Source organism: Pseudochaenichthys georgianus, chromosome 21 (assembly GCF_902827115.2).
Source record: "Pseudochaenichthys georgianus chromosome 21, fPseGeo1.2, whole genome shotgun sequence".
Lineage (NCBI taxonomy): Eukaryota > Metazoa > Chordata > Actinopteri > Perciformes > Channichthyidae > Pseudochaenichthys > Pseudochaenichthys georgianus.
The window spans coordinates 17,985,256-17,987,103 of record NC_047523.1 but is presented as its reverse complement, the minus strand read 5'-3'; the positions used below and the strand labels follow the sequence as shown (position 1 = coordinate 17,987,103).

The following is a 1,848-nucleotide window of genomic DNA, read 5'->3' as shown; positions in this document are numbered from 1 at the left end:
GTAAATTAACAACAGAGAGATATTTAGTGTCTCAGATTGGTAATTACTTTATTACTTTATAGTAGCACATACATGACATGACGAAATGGTTGAAACCTGACAGCTGAGTGCTTGTTTACTTTATTTCCCTGATTTAAAAATACATTAGATATTTAACTGTTTAATAGACACAGGAGAATGTACATACATAAGCTTTAAAAAATGTATGGAACAGGCCTATATGTTATATTCATGTATTATATGAATGAGGTTGTTTAGGCATGATCATCAGATTACATATCAAGCCTTTCGGAGGCCACATTAACATTGTTTTTACATTTTACATTTTACATTTTGAGGTTACATTTCCAGGTGTGTTTCTCTAGTCCCCAGAGATGTTGCAACAGAAACTTAGAGGGAGAACAGGTTTTGATGGGAGTGTAGCTTCATCACAGAATAACCTCTTACTCAGTCACCATCCCTGCCATGACAGAGGGAAAGAATTTGAAGAGACAGGTTTGAAAATAACTATCTTATGATGGATAATGTTTCTGTTGTGAAAATGTTCATTCTATCAGGGTTAAACGAGACAAATAATTACAGACTAACTCTTTTCACATTCACTTTACTGTATTACTGTGTGATTTTGTTTCTCAATATCTCTCTCATCATGATCATCATCTTAGATGAAAACATGCATGAACCCATGTACATCTTATTGTGCAGTTTTTGCATTAATGGACTTTATGGGACCACAGGTTTCTTCCCTAAATTCCTCTTAGATCTGCTGACTTCTTCTCAACAAATCTCATATGAAGGATGCCTTTTGCAGGCTTTTGTCATGTACTCGTTTGCTTGCTGTGATTTATCCATTTTAGCAGTCATGGCTTACGACAGATATCTGGCTATATGTCGACCACTACACTACCACTCTGTCATGTCAAAGAGGAGGCTCTCTCAGCTCATATGTTTCTCCTGGCTAACACCTTTCTGCATTTTCTCTGTTAATGTTCTGCTAACCTCCAGACTAAAGCTGTGTCGTTTCAAAATACAGAGAATCTTTTGTGTCAATTGGATGATTGTCAAACTTGCTTGTTTTGATGCTGATACCCTTTCAAACAACATTGCTGCATATATTACAATAGTCGTTTATGTGTTTCATGGGATTTTCACAATTTGGACTTATATGCATCTTGTTAAAACTTGTGTTAGGTCCAAAGAAGACAGGGTAAAATTTATGCAGACATGTGTTCCTCACTTGACCTCTTTAGTCATTTTCATTCTTGCAATGTTTTTTGATTTGATGTATATGCGATTTGGCTCCAGAGATATACCTCAGAGCCTTCAAAACTTCATTGCTATTGAATTTCTGCTGATTTCTCCTGTGATTAATCCTCTAATATATGGATTTAAACTGACCAAGATACGAAACAGAATTTTAGGTTTAGTGTATATTAAAAGAAAATAATTGCTTCAGTTGAGTATATCCTCAAATTTAACAGATTGTAAAATTAAAAAAAATGCAATGTTTAGGATACGTCATAAGAATGGGAAAAGGTTTTCTTTAAAATGTCAGCAGAATGTAATTTAATATGAACAAATAAATACAAGCCTGATAATATGTTGATGTCTACTGTCAATGCCGTTTACATTGTATACATTAATCTGTTTATAGCCTATTTATAATTATTCTATTTATAATAATTCCATGTATAATTATTCTCATTATGTAGACTCCTGCACTGCTATTTTGCACTTCTGGTCAGATGCCTAAACTTACATTTCGTCACTAGTACATGTACTACGTAATGACAATAAAGTTGAATCTGAATCTGAATAATATGTTGATAATTTGCTACATATGCATAT

At 33.6% G+C, this 1,848-nt stretch overlaps 1 protein-coding gene across 1 annotated transcript; it reads left to right on the top strand.

The window, feature by feature from the left end:
- The first annotated feature begins 514 nt into the window (after window positions 1-514).
- LOC117467069 (olfactory receptor 6B2-like) lies at window positions 515-1,447 on the top strand. Its single transcript, XM_034110649.1, has one exon. The coding sequence runs from the start codon at window positions 515-517 to the stop codon at window positions 1,445-1,447; it is 933 nt and encodes a 310-aa protein (XP_033966540.1).
- Window positions 1,448-1,848: the final 401 nt, after the last annotated feature.